Source organism: Culex quinquefasciatus, chromosome 3 (genome assembly GCF_015732765.1).
Source record: "Culex quinquefasciatus strain JHB chromosome 3, VPISU_Cqui_1.0_pri_paternal, whole genome shotgun sequence".
Taxonomy (NCBI): Eukaryota; Metazoa; Arthropoda; class Insecta; order Diptera; family Culicidae; genus Culex; species Culex quinquefasciatus.
In genome coordinates, this window is record NC_051863.1 from 78561175 (window position 1) to 78586225 (window position 25051).

The following is a 25051-nucleotide window of genomic DNA, read 5'->3' on the forward strand; positions in this document are numbered from 1 at the left end:
TGTGCATAGTGCCCAAGGGGTGTAAATACTTTTTTTACATACTGTATATTGACTCAGAATCAAATTCTGAGCAAATGTCTGTGTGTGTGTGTGTGTAGGGATGTTGGGCTGTGCACCAAAAATATGCACTCGATTATCCCAGCACTGGATGAACCGATTTAAACCGTTTTGGTCTCATTCGATTCGTCTTGGGGTCTCATAAGTCCCTAATGAAAATTATGAAATTTGGTAAAGTACTTCAAAAGTTATGCTAAAAAAAACGATTTTGATTTAAATCTTTAAAATTGTAAAAGGGTGGTTTTTGTTAGAAAACCCCTTATATTGTACATTTGTAGAAAGGTATTGAAAAGACTTTTCTAACGGGTCCAACAAATTGAAGATCTGACAACCTTATCAAAAGTTTGAAGCCGAATCTCAGATATTTTGATGAAAATTATGTTATTATGCGACTCATCGTTAGATGTGTAATCAAAAGACCATTCCGATGAGTGCAACAGGGTAAAAATCTGACAACCCTATCAAGAGTATATTAATGTGAGGAAGGCTCCAACCACCTTAAGGTGGAGAAAGCAAGGTTTGTTTTTCTTAGATTTAAGTATTTTTCGAACAACTACAAAACATACTTTATTTTATCTAAAGATATTTTTTGGGTTACCTAGAATTCAACCAGCTGTCAAAATAATAGGATTTGTTTTATAAAGCTCATGAAAAACCGGTTCTTCAAAAATTTCCATTACAAATATTTGAAATCAATCAGAAATAGTGCAAAATATGAGTTATCCAACCCAAAATAACCATCCTTATCCCATTTAGATAAAAATGATTTCAATATGAGTAAACCAAAAAAATAATAATAATTATAAAAAATAATTATGACTTCCAAATTATTTAAAACTAATTTTTTTGTTGCAAAAATTTCATTAATCCAATCGATAATTCTCCAACTCAAACGAAATCAGAAAAATGGCCCCGACCCGATTTCCGTGAAACTAAAGGGTAATTTTGATAACTGATCACAAATTCGAGGTCAATTTTTCGTCATCTCGTGACGGAAGCGCGGTACGACCCTTTTAATTTTTCATGATGTGTATAGAGGCACGTTTTTCATTGATGTGTAGCTCAAAACCGTGGGGAGATCAGGGATCTGACACGCATGCATTTTTTTGAAGTCCACACCGGAGGCGCTGTCACTATTGTTTACGTGTGGTTTTTGAAAAGATAGTTTGGAATAAATTTATGAATGCTGTTCCCAAATTATTATTGTGTTAGTTTTTACTATCTTTGGCATTTATTGGCGACAACGATGCCAGATTATTTTATGGGAGATCTGTATTTTCTTTAAAATTAATCTGTATTTTATCTGTATCATGTCAAATTCGAAGCCATAGAAGATTTTCTTAGACTTTTAACAAAAGATTTATGCTTTTTAATCATATTAAAGCATAATTCAAATACTAAATTGTTGAAATTTTTAAGTTAACCTTCCTACGGTATTTGGGTCCTTTTCGGCCTTTTTGAAAATTTAATTTGCCATAACTTTTGCTATATACATGCTAAAGCCTTGAAATTTTCTGACATTAAATTTATAGTATAAATACACATTTCACAAAACAAACAAACCTTGGACGACCCCTAGGGAGCGTCCATAAAAAAGTTACTTTAAAGGTATTGGGGTCCTTTTCGACCCCAAACTTTAAAAATCGTCAAAAATCCAGTTTTGACCGATTCCGGTTCTTTTGGTCACAAACGAAAGCTTAGAACGTCCCCTTTCCGAAACCGACCTGGAAAACCGGATTTGGTCACTGTGGCCACCGGGAATCGGCTACAACCGAAAAAGGACCTTTTTGAGACACCAACTTTGACGACCTGTATCTCCGGCAAATTTCAACCAATCAGGATGCTCCGGGTTGCATTCGACAGGTATTTACCTGTACTTTGACCACAAATATTAATATCAGGGCCAGGTGACCTACCGGTTCCGGAAATCCGGAACATCAGAAAAGTTCATGTTTTACTGTTTTTCACATATATGTGATACCAATACTCTCATGATAGTTGAAATTGATCCATAAAACTTACTTAAAACACAATACACGATTGCCAGAACCACTCTGGAGTGTTAGTGGCCACTTCCGGGTAACCTGGAACCGGTTCCCGGGTACCCGATGAACGGCCAACTTGACTTTTTTGGTGAAAACCTATCATGTTGCACATCAAACTCCATGAAATTGAAAGATATGTCCATATTTGGTAATGCCGTTGTTCGCTGAGCCATCCTGGCCAATCTGGAACCGGTTACCGGTGGCCCCTTGGGGACACTTCCGGAATATGAGAGAAACCCTATCATCCGACATATCAAACTTCATGAAATTGAAAGATGTGTCAATTTACGGTCATGCCGTTGTTCGCTGACCCATTCTGGCCAATCTGGAGCCGGTTACCTGTGGCCCCTTGGGGACACTTCCGGAATATGAGAGAAACCCTATCATCCGACATATCAAACTTCATAAAATTGAAAGATATGTCAATTTACGGTCATGCTGTTGTTCGCTGACCCATTCTGGCCAAACTGGAACCGGTTACCAGTGGCCCCTTAGGGACACTCTCGGAATATGAGAGAAACCCTATCATCCGACATATCAAACTTTATGAAATTGAAAGACATGTCAATCTACGGCCATGCCGTTGTTCGCTGATCCATTTTGGAAATGGTTCCCGGTGGCCCCTTGGGGACAATCCCGGAATATGAGAGAAACCCTATCATCCGACATATCAAACTTTATGAAATTGATAGATATGTCAAGTTACGGTCATGCCATTCTTTGCTTATGCATTCTGGCAATTCTGGAACAGGTTTCCGGTGGCCCCTTGGGGACACTCCCGGAATATGAGAGAAACCCTATCATCCGAGATATCAAACTTTATGAAATTGAATGACATGTCAATCTACGGCCATGCCGTTGTTCGCTGATCCATTTTGGAAATGGTTCCCGGTGGCCCCTTGGGGACAATCCCGGAATATGAGAGAAACCCTATCATCCGACATATCAAACTTTATGAAATTGATAGATATGTCAAGTTACGGTCATGCCATTCTTTGCTTATGCATTCTGGCAATTCTGGAATAGGTTTCCGGTGGCCCCTTGGGGACACTCCCGGAATATGAGAGAAACCCTATTATCCGACGAATCAAACTTCATGAAATTCATGGATATACGCAGAAAAAAGTTTTGTAGAATCAGCCTGTACGAGGTTTGAATCAACAAAATTTTTGTTGAATATAATCAACGCCGATTTTGCGTTGAAACAAACCATGATTTTTTCGATTCCACAAAAGTATTTTGTTGTTTTGAAAAAGCTGCTTTGACGTTTAGCGTTGATTCAACAAAAAATATGATTTTCAAATCAACAAAACGTTTTGTTGATTCAAATACGCCTTATTTTTCTGCGTGTATGTCAACCAAAGGACCTCGGGGCCTCGTGGCGCGGTGGTTAGCGGCTTCGGCTGCCGATCCCTAAGTTGCTATGAGGCGCGGGTTCGATTCCCGCCTTATCCTCCTGGCCTTCTATCGGATGGGGAAGTAAAACGTCGGTCCATTTGCGTAAAAGAGGTTTTGGGTGACTCACCACACATAACCTTCGGACGCCTAGAAATGAGCAGAAACTTGCAACAGAACCCACAAAAGATCCGGGGGTCGTTAAAGTGGATTGCTTTGCTTTTTTTCAACCAAAGGCCAGCGAACAATTGCATGACCGTAGATTGACGTAGTTTTCAATTTCATGAAGTTTGATATGTCTGATGGTAGGGTAACTTTCATATTCCAGAAGTGTCCCCAAGGGGCCACTGGTAACCGGTTCCAAATTGGCCAGGATGTGTCAGCAAACAACAGCATGGCCGTAGATTGACATATCTTTCAATTTCATGATTTTTGATAGGTTTTCTCATATTTCGGAAGTGTCCATAAGGGCCACAGGTAACCGGTTCCATGATGGCCAGAATGGGTTAGCGAACAACGGCATGACCGTAAATTGACATATCTTTCAATTTCATGAAGTTTGATATGTCGGATGATGGGTTTCTCTCATATTCGAGAGTGTCCCCAAGGGGCAAAGGGCCACCGGTAACCGGTTCCAAATTGGCCAGGATGGGTCAGCAAACAACAGCATGAGCGTAGATTGACATATCTTTCAATTTCATGAAGTTTGATATGTCGGATGATAGGGTTTCTCTCATATTCCGGAAGTGTCCAGGGCCACCGGTAACCGGCTCCAGATTGGCCAGAATGGGTCAGCGAACAACGGCATGACCGTAAATTGACATATCTTTCAATTTCATGAAGTTTGATATGTCGGATGATAGGGTTTCTCTCATTTTCCGGAAATGTCCCCAAGGGGCCACCGGTAACCGGCTCCAGATTGGCCAGAATGGGTCAGCGAACAACGACATGACCGTAAATTGACATATCTTTCAATTTCATGAAGTTAGATATGTCGGATGATAGGGTTTCTCTCATATTCCGGAAGTGTCCCCAAGGGGCCACCGGTAACCGGCTCCAGATTGGCCAGAATGGGTCAGCGAACAACGGCATGACCGTAAATTGACATATCTTTCAATTTCATGAAGTTTATGTCGGATGATAGGGTTTCTCTCATTTTCCGGAAATGTCCCCAAGGGGCCACCGGTAACCGGCTCCAGATTGGCCAGAATGGGTCAGCGAACAACGGTATGACCGTAAATTGACACATCTTTCAATTTCATGAAGTTTGATATGTCGGATGATAGGGTTTCTCTCATATTCCGGAAGTGTCCCCAAGGGGCCACCGGTAACCGGTTCCAGATTGGCCAGGATGGCTCAGCGAAAAACGGCATTACCAAATATGGACATATCTTTCAATTTCATGGAGTTTGATGTGCAACATGATAGGTTTTCACCAAAAAAGTCAAGTTGGCCGTTCATCGGGTACCCGGGAACCGGTTCCAGGTTACCCGGAAGTGGCCACTAACACTCCAGAGTGGTTCTGGCAATCGTGTATTGTGTTTTAAGTAAGTTTTATGGATCAATTTCAACTATCATGAGAGTATTGGTATCACATATATGTGAAAAACAGGAACACATGAACTTTTCTGATGTTCCGGATTTCCGGAACCGGTAGGTCACCTAGCCCTGATATTAATATTTGTGGTCAAAGTACAGGTAAATACCTGTCGAATGCAACCCGGAGCATCCTGATTGGTTGAAATTTGCCGGAGATACAGGTCGTCAAAGTTGGTGTCTCAAAAAGGTCCTTTTTCGGTTGTAGCCGATTCCCGGTGGCCACAGTGACCAAATCCGGTTTTCCAGGTCGGTTTCGGAAAGGGGACGTTCTAAGCTTTCGTTTGTGACCAAAAGAACCGGAATCGGTCAAAAACTGGATTTTTGACGATTTTTTAAAGTTTGGGGTCGAAAAGGACCCCAATACCTTATGTGTGATTTTTTTTTAATACCAAGGGAAGGTTAAACCATTTAAAAAAAATCTGTGTGCACAGATTTTTGTGATATTTGGGATCGAAAAATCTGTATATTACAGATTTATCGGTATATCTGGCTTGGGTGATTGGCGAGATAATTACAATTATTAGGTACATTTTTCCACATTTTACAATTGTTACATCAATAAAAAAAAAGTTCTGCTTGACGATTTAAGTAATACAATACATCACAACACACAACTTAGCCAAAAAACTGAATAGCTTCTGTTTCGTTAAAATAAAATGAAATTAGTTTGATTTTTCCTGACCGTTGGTTTAAAATGAATTGCGCTTTTAGAACACTTACTAAATTTCAGTCGAAAATGCTTTAAACTAGCTGTCACTGAACACCACAGTGCTGATATGCCAACATTATGTGCTTAACGGAATTAAATGCTGTTGTAGAGCAGACAAAAACACACTTTTGTTAAGTAATCATAAAGGGATTGCATGCGTTCTTCACAAGTTTTCAGAATTTTACTATTGAAAAAGTGAATATTTTGACCAATTTTGACCAGTTTTTCGCTGTTTCACCCCTAAAACAAATCTTGTGCTTTTAAACGGTTTTTTTTCGAAAAGTTCTGCCAATTTTAAATAAGAATGTCCCTTTGAACTTTTGTGGTGGATGGAATAGAATATGGGGATTTTTTCTTACTTTAGAAAAAAATCCCACATACAAGCAGTGTTCAAGCCACAACTATTGCCCAAATGGTAATTTTTGTGCAAAATTGCCCAAACTTTTTTCAAAATGCTATTAAAAGCTCACGATTAAGTTTTAGAATTAAAAGCATCGAAAAACAAGTAAAAGTAGTTCTGCAAGGTTACAAAAACCACCTTCTTGAAAATGAAAATTTCTGTTCTAAGTCCAAAAATGACCTCTCTGGGTTATTGCAGATTCAAAAAGCACATTGAATTTCCCGTATAAAGACATGTCTCACGATTACTAACAGTTGAGTAACGGGAAATGCCAGCAATTTCGAGCTACAAATCACTGAAAAACGTTTCTTAGTAACAATCCAGAAAATTAAATGGATCAGTTTTTGAAGCACTAGGGGAAATCTACCCATTTTAATCCTAATAAGCGGTCGTGTTTGAATGATGCTGGATAATCTAGAGTCTCCCTTGAATTTTACTAAAACCAAGTACAACAACGAGTAGAGCAAGTTTTTGTGAACATTTCTGTTTATTTTCACTTTCACTAAAAGTTATTCTATTTCTTTACCGAGCATTTAACAAAAAAAATCCCAAGGGTATTCTAATCGAGGCGAATGCATTGGGCCACGCCCATTTTTCTAATATCGGCTTAGTTCTTTTTTCTTCCAACACTCTGTCGAGTGTTGCCATTTGCGCTGACAGTTCAAACGAACACTCACGAAAAGTGGCATTTATAGGGAAAGTTTCCTGGCATCGCTGGCTGTGCTGCTGGTGGTGTTGACGGCCAGCCTTTGTTCTTTTTTGCCTTCGTCTCTCGCTCGGTTTTCTTTAGCCTTCGATTTGAATGCAAAGTGAAAATTGAAACGTCAAACGACTTGGCGCGTTTGTTTTTTTGATGGCGCTTGCTAATTTATTACATTTTTCGGGATTATCCTTCAAGTGAGTGCCTTACTAATTATCAAAAGAACATGTTGCCGGTAGTTGGAAGCAATTTCATATCTTAAGCGCCGTGAAAAAGAAAGCAAAAGTGAAAAGTTAATTTTGGCGATATTCATTAAGCGTTTGAGGGATTCTCGTGTGTGTCACTGTGTGTGCCAACAAAATGATGAGAAGTGGTCTCGCAAAATACAAATTATGATCAAAAGTGCATTAAATGTGATCTTTTTGGCCAGTAAGTGGCATACATTTGAGTGCTTACTCGAGGCGGTGCTGTTGCTGGTAAGTTTATAGCCCAAATAGTATTTTTGGAGCTTTAATCGAGCATCAAACTTTCCATATGACGAAGATAGGTGTTTGATTGGAAAGGGTAGATTTCCCCTAACTGAACTGATTCAAATCCAAACTTGTCACATTCAATTTGATTGAGGGTCCTATAGAACAGTATGTTACCCTCAATTAATAGTATCCATAAATGTTTTTACAAGATTTCTAGCAATCTTAAAAAAATAACAAAAGCAAACCTGAGAGTACCAACATTTCTCTACAGAATTTGTCATAAAAATACATCAACACGTTGCCCAGACACAAATTTGAACTTTTAGTGTTTAATTAATAAGATCCCCGACCCCTCGACGAAATATTCTGATTTACAGAATGCTCCTGATTCATTGTGCAACATATTAGAAATATTTTTTTTCTTGGGTTTGTTCTACAAAACACACTGTGACATTTAAAAAATCCAACTTGTCCAAAATGTTTGTTTAAATTATTTTGCTGACTGAACTTACTGATCATAATGAACTTTGAGATAAAATTCCATGGAATCTGCTTAAAATGGTTACCGCTGAAATGATCGAAACTTAGTTTTTTAAATTGAATTCATATTTATTGTAATTCGTCGAAAAATTGCTGAACATTCCGGCAGGTATCAACATTTTTCCTTAGCGCTTGTATAAATTTAGCTATAAAGCCAACAATTATTGTTCCAGAGCAAAATTAATGTGCCGTTCGTCAAACTACACAACATTCTGCAAACAGAATGTTTCCTCGGCAGACAGGTTTCAACACAACCCTAAAGTTATGCGCCTGCTGATTTCATCCCGGCACTGTCCAAACAAAGTTTTCCACAGATCCTCTGAATTACTCTGTCCTGTTAAATTCATGACTATATCAATTCCGGTGCTTCCATTGTCCCGAAACCCGTTGCGCCCACAACAGTTTTGGGCGGGAAAACTTTTCAACGTACCGAACCATGCCATCATCATACCGCTAGGCTACATGTTGTATAGCAAAACTAGAATAATTCACTCATCGTTTTCTCCCCTCATTTTTTTTTTGCTCTTACTTTCACAGAGTGCGGTGTGCAAACGATGGGCCGACCGGAAACGCGCATCGTGGGCGGCAAGAACGCCCCGTTTGGCCGGTGGCCCTGGCAAGTGTCGGTCCGGCGGACGTCCTTCTTTGGCTTCTCCAGCACACACCGGTGCGGCGGGGCCGTCATCAACGACAACTGGATCGCCACGGCCGGTCATTGTGTAGATGAGTAAATGAGTTTGTTTCCTAAAATTGTGTTTTTTTTTCTGTTCTCTATAAAAGTGCACATTATAAATATTTGCGTTTGTGTATTTTAAAAGGTACACAAAAAGGCGAATGGCTTTATCAATGTGATTTTGTCGGAACTTTTATTTGTACACGTTGTTTATAAACTGTAATGAATACTTTTGCCAAGTTCCATTAACAGGAGTTGACAATTTAAAATAACGCTGAACTCGTCCTTTTCAAATACCTTGTTAAAACTCTTATTTGAAAGTTTTATGACATTCGCAATGTTAAACTTATCAAATTTGTCATAGAGCATCAAAATATTACTATGGTATGGTCGAAAAACGGAAAAAATGAGTATTTGTATTATGATTTCATGTGTTCTTTTGCAGGTAAAATGTAACACGAAACAAAATGACGTGTCACTTTGTATAGATGAACAATATTTGTAAACGTCCTTTCTTGAGTGAGAGGGATTACAAATGTAAAAACTAAATTAAGTGTTTATTTTTCTGATTTTGATACATTATTCATAAGTTTTTTCATGTTTAGTATTTAAAATTATAAACAAATAATGCATTTTTTTCAATTCCTTGAAATTTGCTGATTTTTCAATTTCCAGAGAATTTCTCAGCTTCGTTTGCCTTATTTGCAAAAAGTTGTACTGTTTGTTGAAAACTTGAATTGCTAGGATATGTTTGCGAATTAATTTGCGTTATGTGTGCTCATATGAAGCTGGAAGTCTGTTTCTATTCACGTTCATTTTTTCTCTATCTTTCATTTTCCCCTTTTAATATCCACTTAGCCTGCTGACGTCTCAGATCCGAATACGAGTCGGCGAGTACGACTTCTCGCACGTGCAGGAACAGTTGCCGTACACGGAGCGTGCCGTGGCCCGGAAGGTCGTACATCCCAAGTATAACTTCTTCACGTACGAGTTTGACCTGGCGCTGGTGAAGCTGGAGCAGGCGCTCATCTTTGCCCCCCACATCAGCCCGATTTGTCTGCCAGCGACGGATGATCTGCTAATCGGCGAAAACGCCACCGTCACGGGCTGGGGCCGACTCAGCGAGGGCGGAACGCTACCGTCGGTGCTGCAGGAGGTAAGTCATCGCTCGGCACCCCGTTCTAGACTGACTAGCGAAAAAAAAGCAACCCCCTCAAAACTTTGCGCAAATTACTTCTCAAACAGAGTTACGCTAAATAATTGAAGCTGTTGTGCAAACAAACTTTCTCTACCGCTCTTGGAACGAAAAGCAGCGGAGATTCCACTACGGGGATAGCATCATCACTCGTTCTGCCACTTAATGCATGCACTATTACGCGCCGCGGAGTGAATTGAAAATTCGGAGCTAAATTTTGTTTACCCCCGTACCCTCGCACACAGTGGGTGCTGAATTCTCAATGAGTATGCTCCCGACTTTGTTGGAGGTAGGGTTTGCGAAAACCGTGAACATTTTATCAGATTTCAGGTTTTTTGATGGACTAATATGGATAGGAAATTGAGATTTTTAAAGTTTACATTTGAAATGATTCTTCCAGAATTCATTATTTTAAAACTTTTTTGGGAGCCTATGACTAAAGAAACGAATCTAATGATCGATCTGAAAACTACAATTTTATTTTTTTAAATTTCTTTCAAAAAATAAAAATTTCTTTTTTGCAATTCCGTCGTGAAACTACATACTTTTCCTGTCATTTTAAAACGACGAAATAGCCTACTTTTCTGTACCAAAAATAACAGAATCGAATAGCAACACTTTTCAAAATAAATGCTGAAAATTTCTTCTCTTCAGCACTCAAATGGGTGCTGAAAAGTTGAACTTTTCAGCACTTGTTTCGAAAAGTAACACTTTTCAAATTTTTTTTGAATTAAACGATTTATTTACAAAAAAAAAAAAAATGAAAATTTGACATAAAATTTCACTCAGTGTGTGTTTTTTGGAATTGCAAAAAATTTTGTATGGAACTCGCTGCAAAACTTGATTTTTTCAGCACTCTTCGTATTTATCCAACTCGGTGAACCTCGCTGGATAAATGTACGACTCGTGCTGAAAAAATCCTCTTTTTGCAACTTGTTGCATAAACTATTATTAAAATAGGATTTTTGAAAACTTATCTTGTAGTCGGTCAGGGTAAAGGGTCACTCACTTACAAAAAATAATTGCAAAAGCATGAGTTCAAAAATGAAGGGCTCGAATACTGTCATAAAACCCGTATTTTGAATGTGTTTTCACATGACCACATAATTACCAATTTTTTAGTTTTAAATCATCAAATTTTTACAACAGACCTGTCAAGAAGGACGCGTCCCAGAATTTGTTCCTGCTATTCCAGGTATTCCAGCGTCGAGGGATTTCTATTTTTAAGATTTTAAAAGGATATTTCTTATGAAATGTCACTGAAAATTAATGGATCTACTCTTTCATGGTACCATTTATCTGAAATGTCAACATATTTAAATTAAGTTTGTTCTACAAAACACACCGTGTGGGTACTAAAAGACGGAAATTTTAAATTGATTTCAACAGTAAATTTGGAAATTTTCACAAAATATCGTATTTTAGAGAGAAAAGAGGGAAAGAGAGTGCCCTTTACAGAGAGCTAGAGAGATCATCTATGGTTGCTGCTCAGTTGTAGATTTTCACAAAATACTGTTTTGTTTTCAATTAACGTCATGATTCGAAATCCGGACACTTAGTAGCATATCATTTTTGTTATAGCTGACAAAAAATCATGTAATAAGTTGGAAATGAAGAAATATCATCAGGATGTAGTATTAACAGTCAGTTTTAGGAAGATGCTTGCAAAATATGTCTTTTCTAACAATTTTTCATCAGAATTTGAAAATTAAAATGACTTGTTGTGCTTCGAATCCCGGACACTGATAAAAGTTGATTCGAAATCCGGACACTTTTGCTTCGAATCCCGGACACTCGATTTTGCTTATGAATCGAACAAATTTTAACTGAAATGTTAGCAAATGGCATTCTTTAGGTCTCAAATAAGCTGTTAACATCAAAACAATCGATATTTTATATAAAAAAATGCTTGAATTTAAGGAAATCAAAACCATAAATTTCTGCTTTGCCTTCCCGGTGCTTCGGACGCCTATGAAATATTTCACGTGAAATGTTTCGCATTTTTGGTAATCTTATAATTTTATTTTATTTAATTGTTTTGACATTAACTACAGCATTCAAACAAACTTTAAATGAAAGTTGATGTTAGAATTCATCAAATAACCCATTTTTGACATTTATAATGCGAACTTATATCCAAATAATTGATGAAACAAGATGAAGTGTCCGGGTTTCGAAGCGTCCGGGAATTCGAATCATGACGTTACACATATTTTAAATGGGTATAAAAACTCGCTCAAGTAGAAAATTATTTAAAAAAAATCTTTTCCTTATATCAATATAACAAATTTATAAAATTGAACTATTTTTGTGATAGTGATAAAGCAAAAACTACGTATTGTTTACAATAGCAGCGACATAAACTATGAAAAATATTTGCAAAGGCCTTACATGCTAAAAAAAACATGTTTTTCAATAACTTGCAGCCTGAAAGATGATGAGATGGAAATTTTTATGTGAAATTGGACGACTCGATGGCGTACTAAAAATTCCGAAAAACGTATTTTTCATCGAAAAAGGTGCAGGTGGTTATGTTCTACATGACCAATATGACAAAGAACTTTGTACAAAACTCCTAAAAAATATTCTATTTTATTTTATATTTTTAAAACATTGCCTATGTATTTAATCCTAAATAATTTATTCCTATAAAATGTTTTCAATCTTTGGCACCTCTGTGGAAATAAATTGCCAAAACAAGTATGGTTCGGAAAATGTCCAATCAAAATGGTAATTTTCATGTCCAGTATCAAAAACCATGAATTTTGATACCCATATTGCCCCAAGTCGTATGGTTCGATTAATGTCCCCGGTAGAACCTTCCCGAGGGCACTGGCCACTCCGGGTGTGGCCAATCCAGTCCAGGCCATTTTCATTATCAGTTTCAAAATCATGAATTTTGATACCCATATTGGCCCAAGTCGTATGGTTCGATTAATGTCCCCCCGGTAGAACCTTCCCGAGGGCACTGGCCACTCCGGGTGTGGCCAATCCAGTCAAAATGGCCATTTTCATTATCAGTTTCAAAAACCATGAATTTTGATACCCATATTGCCCCAAGTCGTATGGTTCGATTAATGTCCCCCCGGTAGAACCTTCCCGAGGGCACTGGCCACTCCGGGTGTGGCCAATCCAGTCAAAATTGCCATTTTCATTATCTGTTTCAAAACCATGAATTTTGATACCCATATTGCCCCAAGTCGTATGGTTCGATTAATGTCCCCCCGGTAGAACCTTCCCGAGGGCACTGGCCACTCCGGGTGTGGCCAATCCAGTCAAAATGACCATTTTCATTATCAGTTTCAAAAACCATGAATTTTGATACCCATATTGGCCCAAGTCGTATGGTTCGATTAATGTCCCCCCGGTAGAACCTTCCCGAGGGCACTGGCCACTCCGGGTGTGGCCAATCCAGTCAAAATGGCCATTTTCATTATCAGTTTCAAAAACCATGAATTTTGATACCCATATTGCCCCAAGTCGTATGGTTCGATTAATGTCCCCCGGTAGAACCTTCCCGAGGGCACTGGCCACTCCGGGTGTGGCCAATCCAGTCAAAATGGCCATTTTCATTATCAGTTTCAAAAACCATGAATTTTGATACCCATATTGCCCCAAGTCGTATGGTTCGATTAATGTCCCCCGGTAGAACCTTCCCGAGGGCACTGGCCACTCCGGGTGTGGCCAATCCAGTCAAAATGGCCATTTTCATTATCAGTTTCAAAACCATGAATTTTGATACCCATATTGCCCCAAGTCGTATGGTTCGATTAATGTCCCCCCGGTAGAACCTTCCCGAGGGCACTGGCCACTTCGGGTGTGGCCAATCCAGTCAAAATGGCCATTTTCATTATCAGTTTCAAAAACCATGAATTTTGATACCTATATTGCCCCAAGTCGTATGGTTCGATTAATGTCCCCCCGGTAGAACCTTCCCGAGGGCACTGGCCACTCCGGGTGTGGCCAATCCAGTCAAAATGGCCATTTTCATTATCAGTTTCAAAAACCATGAATTTTGATACCCATATTGCCCCAAGTCGTATGGTTCGATTAATGTCCCCCCGGTAGAACCTTCCCGAGGGCACTGGCCACTCCGGGTGTGGCCAATCCAGTCAAAATGGCCATTTTCATTATCAGTTTCAAAAACCATGAATTTTGATACCCATATTGCCCCAAGTCGTATGGTTCGATTAATGTCCCCCCGGTAGAACCTTCCCGAGGGCACTGGCCACTCCGGGTGTGGCCAATCCAGTCAAAATTGCCATTTTCATTATCTGTTTCAAAAACCATGAATTTTGATACCCATATTGCCCCAAGTCGTATGGTTCGATTAATGTCCCCCCGGTAGAACCTTCCCGAGGGCACTGGCCACTCCGGGTGTGGCCAATCCAGTCAAAATGACCATTTTCATTATCAGTTTCAAAAACCATGAATTTTGATACCCATATTGGCCCAAGTCGTATGGTTCGATTAATGTCCCCCCGGTAGAACCTTCCCGAGGGCACTGGCCACTCGGGTGTGGCCAATCCAGTCAAAATGGCCATTTTCATTATCAGTTTCAAAAACCATGAATTTTGATACCCATATTGCCCCAAGTCGTATGGTTCGATTAATGTCCCCCCGGTAGAACCTTCCCGAGGGCACTGGCCACTCCGGGTGTGGCCAATCCAGTCAAAATGGCCATTTTCATTATCAGTTTCAAAAACCATGAATTTTGATACCCATATTGCCCCAAGTCGTATGGTTCGATTAATGTCCCCCGGTAGAACCTTCCCGAGGGCACTGGCCACTCCGGGTGTGGCCAATCCAGTCAAAATGGCCATTTTCATTATCAGTTTCAAAAACCATGAATTTTGATACCCATATTGCCCCAAGTCGTATGGTTCGATTAATGTCCCCCCGGTAGAACCTTCCCGAGGGCACTGGCCACTTCGGGTGTGGCCAATCCAGTCAAAATGGCCATTTTCATTATCAGTTTCAAAAACCATGAATTTTGATACCCATATTGCCCCAAGTCGTATGGTTCGATTAATGTCCCCCCGGTAGAACCTTCCCGAGGGCACTGGCCACTCGGGTGTGGCCAATCCAGTCAAAATGGCCATTTTCATTATCAGTTTCAAAAACCATGAATTTTGATACCCATATTGCCCCAAGTCGTATGGTTCGATTAATGTCCCCCCGGTAGAACCTTCCCGAGGGCACTGGCCACTCCGGGTGTGGCCAATCCAGTCAAAATTGCCATTTTCATTATCTGTTTCAAAAACCATGAATTTTGATACCCATATTGCCCCAAGTCGTATGGTTCGATTAATGTCCCCCCGGTAGAACCTTCCCGAGGGCACTGGCCACTCCGGGTGTGGCCAATCCAGTCAAAATGACCATTTTCATTATCAGTTTCAAAAACCATGAATTTTGATACCCATATTGGCCCAAGTCGTATGGTTCGATTAATGTCCCCCCGGTAGAACCTTCCCGAGGGCACTGGCCACTCCGGGTGTGGCCAATCCAGTCAAAATGGCCATTTTCATTATCAGTTTCAAAAACCATGAATTTTGATACCCATATTGCCCCAAGTCGTATGGTTCGATTAATGTCCCCCGGTAGAACCTTCCCGAGGGCACTGGCCACTCCGGGTGTGGCCAATCCAGTCAAAATGGCCATTTTCATTATCAGTTTCAAAAACCATGAATTTTGATACCCATATTGCCCCAAGTCGTATGGTTCGATTAATGTCCCCGGTAGAACCTTCCCGAGGGCACTGGCCACTCCGGGTGTGGCCAATCCAGTCAAAATGGCCATTTTCATTATCAGTTTCAAAAACCATGAATTTTGATACCCATATTGCCCCAAGTCGTATGGTTCGATTAATGTCCCCCCGGTAGAACCTTCCCGAGGGCACTGGCCACTTCGGGTGTGGCCAATCCAGTCAAAATGGCCATTTTCATTATCAGTTTCAAAAACCATGAATTTTGATACCTATATTGCCCCAAGTCGTATGGTTCGATTAATGTCCCCCCGGTAGAACCTTCCCGAGGGCACTGGCCACTCCGGGTGTGGCCAATCCAGTCAAAATGGCCATTTTCATTATCAGTTTCAAAACCATGAATTTTGATACCCATATTGCCCCAAGTCGTATGGTTCGATTAATGTCCCCCGGTAGAACCTTCCCGAGGGCACTGGCCACTCCGGGTGTGGCCAATCCAGTCAAAATGGCCATTTTCATTATCAGTTTCAAAAACCATGAATTTTGATACCCATATTGCCCCAAGTCGTATGGTTCGATTAATGTCCCCCCGGTAGAACCTTCCCGAGGGCACTGGCCACTTCGGGTGTGGCCAATCCAGTCAAAATGGCCATTTTCATTATCAGTTTCAAAAACCATGAATTTTGATACCTATATTGCCCCAAGTCGTATGGTTCGATTAATTTCCCCCCAGTAGAACCTTCCCGAGGGCACTGGCCACTCCGGGTGTGGCCAATATCCTATAAATGTGGCCCCAAGCCCATTGCCCCAAATCATTCTGGTCCGGTGAACGTCCTTACAATCTTCATAAGAACAGAATTCCTCCCAATTTAGTGCACAAACTGTGTTTTTCAATGTGTGCGTGTGTGTGTGTGAGCAATAAAATTACCACCGTGGATCCGCTTTTGTCGAAACCTCGTAAGGTACTGAATTTTTCTGAGACTATCTGTTAGCTTAAATAGTTCGCATGAAATGTGGCAACATGGTGCAAATTTTGCCTCCTCTCCTGTTTACGTGGAACTGTCACGCGAGAATGTTGCACCACTGTTGCCACATTTCATGCGAACTATTTAAGCTAACAGATAGCCTCAGAAAAATTCAGTGCCTTACGAGGTTTCGACAAAAGCGGATCCACGGTGGTAATTTTATTGCTCACACACACACACGCACACATTGAAAAACACAGTTTGTGCACTAAATTGGGAGGGATTCTGTTCTTATGAAGATTGTAAGGACGTTCACCGGACCAGAATGATTTGGGGCAATGGGCTTGGGACCACATTTATAGGATATTGGCCACACCCGGAGTGGCCAGTGCCCTCGGGAAGGTTCTACCGGGGGGACATTAATCGAACCATACGACAGGGATGCCACTTGGTTTTTTAAAATGTCTGTAAAAAAGTCTGTGTATGTCTGTGCATTTGTCTAAAATTCAAATATATAAATTTACAGTCATTGAAATCTATCAGAAATCGCGTTTTTAAGCATTTGAAGTCTAACGAAATAAGTTTCGACAAAAAAGATTACAAAATATTAATTTAATGAAGTTTTTCAAAAGTCTGTGCACCTCAAAAAATGTCTGGCACAAGCTCAAAAGTCTGTGAAACACAGACAAATCTGTGTATCTGGCATCCCTGCCATACGACTTGGGGCAATATGGGTATCAAAATTCATGGTTTTTTAAACTGGTAATGAAAATGGCCATTTTGACCGGAGTGGATACACCCGGAGTGGCAATTGCCCTGGGGAAGGTTCTACCGGGGGGGAGATTAATCGAACCATACGACTTGGGGCAATATGGGTATCAAAATTCATGGTTTTTGAAACTGATAATGAAAATGGCCATTTTGACTGGATTGGCCACACCCGGAGTGGCCAGTGCCCTCGGGAAGGTTCTACCGGGGGACATTAATCGAACCATACGACTTGGGGCAATATGGGTATCAAAATTCATGGTTTTTTAAACTTGTAATGAAAATGGCCATTTTGACCGGAGTGGATACACCCGGAGTGGCAATTGCCCTGGGGAAGGTTCTACCGGGGGGGAGATTAATCGAACCATACGACTTGGGGCAATATGGGTATCAAAATTCATGATTTTTGAAACTTGTAATGAAAATGGCCATTTTGACCGGATTGGCCACACCCGGAGTGGTCAGTGCCCTGGGAAAGGTTCTACCAGGGGGACATTATTCGAACCATACGACTTGGGGTAATATGGGAATCCAAATTCATGGTTTTTGAAACTGGTAATGAAAATGACAATTTTGACCGGATTGGCCACACCCGGATTGGCCACACCCGGATTGGCCACACCCGTAGTGGCCAAACCATGAATTTTGATACCCATATGGCCCAAGTCGTATGGTTCGATTAATGTCCCCCCCGATAGAACATTCCCCAGGGCAATTGGCACTCCGGTTGTGGCCACTCCGGTCAAAATGGCCATTTTCATTACCAGTTTAAAAAACCATGAATTTTGATACCCATATTGCCCCAAGTCGTATGGTTCGATTAATGTCCCCCCGGTAGAACCTTCCCGAGGGCACTGACCACTCCAGGTGTGGCCAATCCGGTCAAAATGGCCATTTTCATTACAAGTTTCAAAAACCATGAATTTTGATACCTATTATCCGCTTACCACCAAACCGAAGTGCGCAACACTTCTGTTGCGCCGAACAAAAATGCTGTGGTTTGTCGTTAGCGTGTACATCAGCCTGTGGCGCAACAGCTTTGACAGGTGGCGCCTGTATTTTGATTTTTGTCTGCTTTCACAATATATTGCCCCAAGTCGTATGGTTCGATTAATGTCCCCCCGGTAGAACCTTCCCGAGGGCACTGGCCACTCCGGGTGTTACCAATTCGGTCAAAATGGCCATTTTCATTACTGGTTTCAAAAACCATTAATTTCGATACGGGACCATCCATAAACCACGTGGAAACTTTTTTGGGAATCTTTTAAACCCCCCCCCCCCCTCCCCTCGTGGACAATTGTCCATACAAGAAAAGAAATTTGTATGGATCGTGGACAATCGCCATAACCCCCCCCCCCACCTAAAGTGTCCACGTGGTTTATGGATGGTCCCTACCCATATTGCCCCAAGTCGTATGGTTCGATTAATGTCCCCCCGGTAGAACCTTCCCGAGGGCACTGGCCACTCCGGGTGTGGTCAATCCAGTCAAAATGGCCATTTTCATTATCAGTTTCAAAAACCATGAATTTTGATACCCATATTGCCCCAAGTCGTATGGTTCGATTAATGTCCCCCCGGTAGAACCTTCCCGAGGGCACTGGCCACTCCGGGTGTTACCAATTCGGTCAAAATGGCCATTTTCATTACTGGTTTCAAAAACCATTAATTTCGATACGGGACCATCCATAAACCACGGGGACACTTTTTGGGAATCTTTTAAACCCCCTCCCTCGTGGACAATACGGGACCATCCATAAACCACGTGGACACTTTTTGGGAATCTTTTAAACCCCCTCCTCGTGGACAATTGTCCATACAAAAAGAAATTTGTATGGATCGTGGACAATCGCCATAACCCCCCCCCCCACCTAAAGTGTCCACGTGGTTTATGGATGGTCCCTACCCATATTGCCCCAAGTCGTATGGTTCCGTAAATGTCCTCCCGGTAGAACCTTCCCGAGGGCAATGGCCACTCCGGGTGTGGCCAATCCTGCCAAAATGGCCATTTTCATCACCAGTATCAAAAACCATGAATTTTGATACGCATATTGCCCCAAGTCGTATGGTTCCGTAAATGTCCTCCCGGTAGAACCTTCCCTCAGGGCACTGGCCACTCCGGGTGTTGCCAATTCTGCCAAAATGGCCATTTTCATCAACAGTATCAAAAACCATGAATTTTGATACCCATATTGCCCAAATTTGTATGGTTCCGTAAATGTCCTCCCGGTAGAACCTTCCCTCAGGGCAATGGCCACTCCGGGTGTGTCCAATCCTGCCAAAATGGTCATTTTCATTACCAGTATCAAAAACCATGAATTTTGATACCCATATTGCCCAAATTTGTATGGTTCCGTAAATGTCCTCCCGGTAGAACCTTCCCACAGGGCACTGGCCAATCCGGGTGTGGCCAATCCGGTCAAAATGGCCATTTTCATTACCAGTATCAAAAACCATGAATTTTGATACCCATATTGCCCAAATTTGTATGGTTCCGTAAATGTCCTCCCGGTAGAACCTTCCCACAGGGCACTGGCCACTCCATTTTCATCACCAGTATCAAAAACCATGAATTTTGATACCCATATTGCCCCAAGTCGTATGGTTCCGTAAATGTCCTCCCAGTAGAACCTTCCCTCAGGGCAATGGCCACTCCGGGTGTGGCCAATCCTGCCAAAATGGTCATTTTCATTACCAGTATCAAAAATCATGAATTTTGATACGCATATTGCCCCAAGTCGTATGGTTCGATTAATGTCCTCCCGGTAGAACCTTCCCACAGGGCACTGGCCACTCCGGGTGTGGCCAATCCGGTCAAAATGGCCATTTTCATCACCAGTATCAAAAATCATGAATTTTGATACGCATATTGCCCCAAGTCGTATGGTTCGATTAATGTTCTCCCGGTAGAACCTTCCCTCAGGGCAATGGCCACTCCGGGTGTGGCCAATCCTGCCAAAATGGTCATTTTCATTACCAGTATCAAAAACCATGAATTTTGATACCCATATTGCCCAAATTTGTATGGTTCCGTAAATGTCCTCCCGGTAGAACCTTCCCACAGGGCACTGGCCAATCCGGGTGTGGCCAATCCCGCCAAAATGGTCATTTTCATCACCAGTATCAAAAACCATGAATTTTGATACCCATATTGCCCAAATTTGTATGGTTCCGTAAATGTCCTCCCGGTAGAACCTTCCCACAGGGCACTGGCCACTCCATTTTCATCACCAGTATCAAAAACCATGAATTTTGATACCCATATTGCCCCAAGTCGTATGGTTCCGTAAATGTCCTCCCGGTAGAACCTTCCCTCAGGGCAATGGCCACTCCGGGTGTGGCCAATCCTGCCAAAATGGTCATTTTCATTACCAGTATCAAAAATCATGAATTTTGATACGCATATTGCCCCAAGTCGTATGGTTCGATTAATGTCCTCCCGGTAGAACCTTCCCACAGGGCACTGGCCACTCCGGGTGTGGCCAATCCGGTCAAAATGGCCATTTTCATCACCAGTATCAAAAATCATGAATTTTGATACGCATATTGCCCCAAGTCGTATGGTTCGATTAATGTTCTCCCGGTAGAACCTTCCCTCAGGGCAATGGCCACTCCGGGTGTGGCCAATCCTGCCAAAATGGTCATTTTCATTACCAGTATCAAAAACCATGAATTTTGATACCCATATTGCCCAAATTTGTATGGTTCCGTAAATGTCCTCCCGGTAGAACCTTCCCTCAGGGCAATGGCCAATCCGGGTGTGGCCAATCCTGCCAAAATGGTCATTTTCATTACCAGTATCAAAAACCATGAATTTTGATACCCATATTGCCCAAATTTGTATGGTTCCGTAAATGTCCTCCCGGTAGAACCTTCCCACAGGGCACTGGCCACTCCGGGTGTGGCCAATCCGGTCAAAATGGCCATTTTCATCACCAGTATCAAAAACCATGAATTTTGATAAGCATATTGCCCCAAGTCGTATGGTTCGATTAATGTCCTCCCGGTAGAACCTTCCCTCAGGACAATGGCCACTCCGGGTGTGGCCAATCCTGCCAAAATGGTCATTTTCATTACCAGTATCAAAAACCATGAATTTTGATACCCATATTGCCCAAATTTGTATGGTTCCGTAAATGTCCTCCCGGTAGAACCTTCCCTCAGGGCAATGGCCACTCCGGGTGTGGCCAATCCTGCCAAAATGGTCATTTTCATTACCAGTATCAAAAACCATGAATTTTGATACCCATATTGCCCAAATTTGTATGGTTCCGTAAATGTCCTCCCGGTAGAACCTTCCCTCAGGGCAATGGCCACTCCGGGTGTGGCCAATCCTGCCAAAATGGTCATTTTCATTACCAGTATCAAAAACCATGAATTTTGATACCCATATTGCCCAAATTTGTATGGTTCCGTAAATGTCCTCCCGGTAGAACCTTCCCTCAGGGCAATGGCCACTCCGGGTGTGGCCAATCCTGCCAAAATGGTCATTTTCATTACCAGTATCAAAAACCATGAATTTTGATACCCATATTGCCCAAATTTGTATGGTTCCGTAAATGTCCTCCCGGTAGAACCTTCCCACAGGGCACTGGCCACTCCGGGTGTGACCGATATCCTACCAAATTGTTCCCAATAATTTCGGTATTCCGGTGACCGTTCTGGCTACCGTCAATAACTTCTTGGACCTCCTCTCAGTTCGTGCACCACCTGCGTGTGTGTGTGTGAGCAATAAAATTCCCAACGTAAGGTCCGTCTTTGATGAAAGTCTGATGGACACTAAATCCTCCAGAGGCTAATTTTTAGCTTAAATAGTTTTCACGGCATCTACGCAACAGGAACAGAATGTCACGCCGAGGGCTTGCGACGGTAACGCTACATTTTCGAAAAATTTTGCATTGACACCGCAGATAGAGCTTTAAGACAAAGTCCTTTGTCAAAAACAAAAAAAGTTTTATAAGCTCTGCCATTTCCATTACTCTTTTGCAATTTTTTTTACATGTCATTTTAAAGGACATGTACTTTTCGAATCTACATTAAAGGGTTATTTTTTCATTCAGAACAATATTTTTAATATGGAGCGTGGACAATCGTTGACCACCCCCCACCACTAAGATTTAATTTGGAAATACCTAATTCATTCTCATAACATGCGGAAGACATTAGCTTTATGATTTTTTATTGTTTCAATATTCATAAAATTGTCATGAAACATGAAGATAAAATTTTAATTTTTTATATGAATTGAAGATTTGATTAACTCCAACCCTATTCTTCGTTCAAGAGCTCAATCTTTACGCTCGCCAACTGCTCTACATAGAATGCCATGAATTTTAATCTGGTTTGCCGAGCACTTGTACGAACGTATACACTGTACTACACACCTACCTATTTACTCTAACACGGAGAATCGCGAGAGCACATCGACAAGCTGGTTTCGTGCAATCAGTACACATTTAGTGGTAGATCCTTCGTTAATCTTGCATGTTTTGAATATCTTCCTGGTGGTATGAATAACATATTTTGGGTGAAGATAAGTTAGGTTAAATAATTGGAAACCATGATGAGCTTTTCGTCTATATTCTATTTCGGATGATTTCGGTTAGTAAGAAGTGAGCTGATGTTCGGTATAAGTTTCGATTAATGAAGCGTAATGCACAAGTTTTTTTTGAACCTTCTTTTTGGTTATGTTTGAATTCATTTCACACTGGACTACTGACTTTTTAGGTTCACCAGAGCATAACAAACGTGACACACTTTCCAATATCCGTTACTGACCCGGTTCTATCTTTATTCCCAGCAACTTTCCCACTGACACGAAGAATCTCTGATTTCCTTTCGGAGAGTTTGCCCACATACCATCCAACAAACACACTCACACACAACCCCACAATCAAGCACTTAAGCCATGCGGTTTTGCTGTGCTTTTACGAAAGTGTAGCCTAAGACATTGAAGATCGGTTTGAAAAGTTTCCTATTTATCCGATATCAACCGCTAAGAATCTCACCCCGAGGGAGAAGAACTTTGAGCAGCACATTTGGAAAATTGAATCTTTTTTCAAGATTCCGACGCTCTGCACTCCGACCGACCGGATTTGAAACCCACACCCACCCACTGCGGTCGTCGTTGAAGAATTGGCTAGAATCGTCTTTACAGCATTGGCGTTGGGTGTTTGGATCTTTTTTCAGTCTCTGCAGTCTTCTCAAATTGCTTTTTATTTGTTTGACCTCTTCAGCTGTTTATTTTTTGCTCTTTGCCTCTCGTCAGGATTGCAGACTGTTCGTTTTATTTCAGATTTTTTTGCCTGCTTGCTTACTTTACTTGCTGCTGTTTATTTGACGGCGTCGTAGGGCGCGCACCTTGCCCTTCTCCCTCTTTTGCTTCATTCACGTGGGATTTGAGCTGCCACGTGGGGTCTGGTGCTGTGGTTACAGCTACTGAAAGTTGAGCTACGAAAAGGCGAACCCCGTGCCTCAACAGTCAACGCGGTGGTGCAAACATCGCTCTTGCCGTGTGACGCCAAGGGAATAAAAAGTTATCCTTTTCTCGTCGTTTGGCTAACTGTGAAGGAGCGATTCTCAGCCCTCAGGCCCACCGACCACAACCGAAAGTTTCAAGAGGGCATTTGAAAGCTCGTTCTCGCACTCCCACCTCTACCCCTTTCCTGGCAAAAGGAAAGTTTTGGAATCGCGCCCAGAACGGTTAAATTTGTGCCTGTGAGCTTATTGCCATGGCGCGAGCCAGCTAGCGCGAAAGTTGTTGCGAAAGTGACTATTGATTCAACCGACAAATTAGACGTCTCCAACCGTAATAAGCGCTTTTGTGTCTGGTAGCGTTAGTGGTGTGGGGAGGTGGTTTTGAACCGGATTTCAACTTGTGGGAATGAAGTAGGGGGGCGTTTATGATGACTGACTTTAGAATTAAATTTGCCTGAATTGTCGTGCTCTAGATTCACGAGCGTTAAATCAAATTATCTTGGATTTTCAAGTTATAAACTGAAGTGAATACGGATTGTGAGGATCCAAAAAAAAATATGTTTATAACGTATTTTTTTTGGATCGTAAAATCGAGATTTTTTTTTTTCGTAAAATCGAGATAACTCGTGTAGTTTATAAGCATATGTTTTTATTTTTTTTTGTAATTGTTTGCTTTATTTGCTTTATTTTGTAGTTGGGTGGCCATTAGGGTGCCCAGAATATGGGACTTTATTTTCAAAACCTCGCTTCTGAAACTGAATATTGCTCCTTGAACTAGTTTAGGACTCCAGGCAATAATAAGAAAATCAGGTCAACAATGATACTCGATGGTGCAGTTTGTATGGGAAAAATCGAAAAACCCTATGAAAACTAATTTTTTTTCTGCACGGTGTGCTACTTCCATCCAAATATTTCTTAAAGTGAGATTCTCATTGAAACTTTAATGCTCTTCTGCTTTGTAGATCATATCAAAAGTAATCAGCGATTGAAAAAATCATTTTAAGTATGAAACACTTTTTTCATCAACTTTAGGCAGGGGTATCAATGTGTTAATATAAAAAATGCTCAAAATAGGCACAGATGCTTGAAATAATCAAAAAATCGTTTTTCGCTTGTAAAGCAGGGAGTCATTATTTTCTGGTCAACATAGTGGCCATCCATAAAACCTGCTGTACAGGGTTTTGCCCAAAATTGCCTGAGACTTAGCAAACTGTGCTCAAAAACTTCACCCAAAATTTAGCGTCGAGAGAAAAGTTTCTCCAATTATTTTGGAAAATTCAACGCTAATCTCGAGAGAATAATGCCAACAACTCACACCATCAAAACAAAAATACATTTGTTTAATTGAATCGAC

At 41.2% G+C, this 25051-nt stretch overlaps 1 protein-coding gene across 2 annotated transcripts in view; it reads left to right on the forward strand.

The window, feature by feature from the left end:
• LOC6040828 (serine proteinase stubble) overlaps positions 1 to 25051 on the forward strand; it is a 267484-nt gene that overhangs the window by 202842 nt on the left and 39591 nt on the right. For both annotated transcript variants that reach the window (XM_038259151.1, XM_038259152.1), the window contains exons 11-12: positions 8456 to 8645; positions 9450 to 9747. In XM_038259151.1, the coding sequence (XP_038115079.1) occupies positions 8456 to 8645; positions 9450 to 9747 (488 nt within the window). The remainder of the gene's footprint in view (positions 1 to 8455; positions 8646 to 9449; positions 9748 to 25051) is intronic.